At 42.4% G+C, this 2,955-nt stretch overlaps 1 protein-coding gene across 1 annotated transcript; it reads right to left on the reverse strand.

Moving 5' to 3' along the window:
- Positions 1-255: 255 nt before the first annotated feature.
- LOC139262672 (ferritin, higher subunit-like) lies at positions 256-2,093 on the reverse strand. Its single transcript, XM_070877824.1, has 4 exons — positions 1,992-2,093; positions 1,313-1,459; positions 787-912; positions 256-411 (listed from the first exon to the last, which is right to left on the reverse strand). Exons 1-4 carry the CDS (start codon positions 2,091-2,093, stop codon positions 256-258), a joined length of 531 nt encoding a protein of 176 aa, XP_070733925.1.
- Between the last annotated feature and the right edge of the window lie 862 nt (positions 2,094-2,955).

Below are 2,955 nucleotides of genomic sequence, written 5' to 3' on the forward strand. Positions count from 1 at the left end.
CTCAGTGTAATTCTTGTTTTATACAGGTGCAGAGTCAAATTATTTTAATTGTTGAAAAATAATCAAGGACTCAAAGATACAAGGAGACAAAGCCCAGTAAATAACAGTTTATTTACACAGTTATGTTACATTTCACATCAGGATCCCAAGTGTAACAGCTTCTTGTAAAGTCACAAATCATCACTCCCTATTGGATGGGGGTGCCAATTATATAAATACAAGCACTAAACAATAAACTTTATCCCATCAGTCAGTCTAGTCACTCCCCTCCAGGGTGTGCTTGTCAAACAGGTACTCTCCCAGGCCATTCTCAGGGGCTCCCAGTCTCTTCAGGTTGGTGATGTGATCTCCAAGCTTCTTGATCATCTTCACTTGTTCATCCAAGTAGTGGGTCTCCAGGAAGTCACACAACTGAAAGAGGGAAACTAGTTATGTCCAGCAGCAGATATCAAGGAATGTCAGCTTCCCCTTCAGGAGTTTGGATTTTAATCCTCTTGAACTGGAGGATAGTCAAGTGGTGCAATTGAGTGATGGAATTATGGCATCATTAGATTAAACTTACTGCACAATTGGTGCTCAGATCCTGGGATCACAAGGACACTTACTAATCACTGTCCACAATATGCCAACTTTTTCCATTCTTCCCACAGCTTCCCAAATAAAAAATACATAGGGAGACACCAACTCAAAGCTATTGGGTATGGAGATCTTTTAATTAGCCCCAACAACAGCAAGGTTCCACAACCTCCAACTTACCCAAAAGCCCACATTAAATTAACAACTTACATGAGGGTCAGTGCTCCCAGTGGAGAGTTTGTGCAGATCCAGCAGACTCTGGTTCACATTCTTCTCCATCTGCAGAGCTCTCTGCATCGCCTCCAACCCATTGTTCCACTCATCCTGCTCTGGTTTCTGGAAATAAAGAAAATTCCAATAGTTTACTTACAATGGATTAAACAAACATTAAAAATTATTGAAGGAAATGAGGGGTTCAATCAAAAGTCTACTTCACCATGAACCCATGTGAGAATATAAAATTGCCATTATGCGATCACAACCATGAGTCACATTGATGAGGCAAATAGCATAGCTGTGTTTAAGGGGAAGCTAGGCAATTGCATGGGGAGAAAGGAATAGAATGATATGCTGAGAGGGCGAGATGAACCAAGGTGGGAGGAGGCTTGCTGGAGTATAAACACCAGTTTGGCCAAATGGCCTGTGTTGTAAATTGGAACCAATTGTTTTAGAATGTATTGGGAACATTCAGTGTAAGGAAAGCCAGACAGAAGGCTACTCCTTTATTGAATCCAACCTTGATGTCCGTCAAGATGATCCGTCCTCCACGGCGATTCTGGAATTCCATCAGTTTCTCAGCATGTTCACGTTCCTCATGTGACTGCTCCTTGAAGAACTCAGCAAAGTGATGCAGGGCAACATCATCCCGGTCAAAGTAGAAGGACTGTGGAGAGATCAAAAGAGTAGTTGGGTATTGCATAGCAGACCCATTACCATGTGTACATTACATAAATTCATTAAAATGTTACTTTCTTTTCAAGGGTTCAAAGTCTCACTGAACTTGTATGTACATGGGCAAGGAAACAATCTTGATATCCTTGCCCAATGAAAAACTACAGCCTAGCATCAAAGCCTTGATTTCTCAGTGGTGGGAGCAGGGAAGAAAGTGTTGCAGATTGGCACCACCCTTGCAGGACAGAATACTTCCCAACATCCCTCTTAAATGGTCTAGCTCTAAATATATTATAGTCCCTCAGAGAAAGTTCATGGAGTGCATTAGAATGAGGATACAAATTCTGAGTCTCATGCATTGAGCACAGAATGTATTCCAAACAAACAACAAGAAGCTCCAAGGAGGGAAAGTGAATTGTTAAGATGCAAAATATTCCAAATAGTTGGGCTGGACACAACACACAATTTAGTAAATTCACATTACATAGTCTCCATTGTGAAAAGGTCTAAAATGCAAAACTCACCATAGAGAGATAAACATAGGAGGAATAGAGCTCCATGTTGATCTGTTTGTTGACAGCATCCTCACAGACCTGGTGGTAGTTCTGACACACTTGAGAAGCCATCGTGATTCTTTTTCATAAATCTAAACTTTGTTGTAGCAACAAACTAAGATTTATCCAACCTGAAACTCCTGTATTTATACTGAGGGTTAATCCAGGGTGTGGCAGTCTTGATGATGAGTGACGGTCCTCAATACCCAATCAGAAGTTGCAGCCTCTCAGAGCACCAATCTAGTAAAGGGAGGAGGGAGATGGACTCCCAGAGCCAGTCAGATTTTTGAAGAATGAGCATCATTGGCTGACAACTCAATGAGGATCTCACTTGTCTGAACTTTCCTCAAACTCAGTTCAAATATCCATAATACAGGTTTAAATGAATCCTCTACTCTTTAGGCTAGGAAAAACGTAAACCATAAAATAAGGGGGAATAAACAAAAGTTCCAAGGGCCCAAGATTCCACATTGCCTTTTTTTGGCAGTATTTAAGATTAACGACCAAGTTTTTAAGCCGACGTAGCGGCAACAAAAAAATCCGAAGTGTCGCCATTTTTCTGTTTGAATTTGGCGCCGCGCAGAAAGGCCTTAGCTTCTGTGGGTGGAGCTTATTGATAGCGCCTCAAAACTGAGGTCCTGTTCTGTGCATGCACAAGTATTTGGGTTTCCAGGGTAACATGTTATTCTACAGTTTACTGTGTAGCTAACCCATGCTGATTTTTCCCGTGCAGACCCACTGAGATTTCCAGCGTTTTCCGTTTTTGTTCCAGCATCCAGTATTTTACTTTTGTATCCATGCTGTACCTGCCCTGGGAGTGTTTTGATGCTGAAACTCCCTGTCCCAGCCAACGGCTCGCAAATGGCCCCCCGCTGCCGCATCATCCCTGGCCGAATGGCCCCCCGCTGACGCCTCTATCCCCGGTTTGGCTTCC

This window comes from Pristiophorus japonicus, chromosome 4 (genome assembly GCF_044704955.1).
Source record: "Pristiophorus japonicus isolate sPriJap1 chromosome 4, sPriJap1.hap1, whole genome shotgun sequence".
NCBI classification, from domain to species: domain Eukaryota; kingdom Metazoa; phylum Chordata; class Chondrichthyes; family Pristiophoridae; genus Pristiophorus; species Pristiophorus japonicus.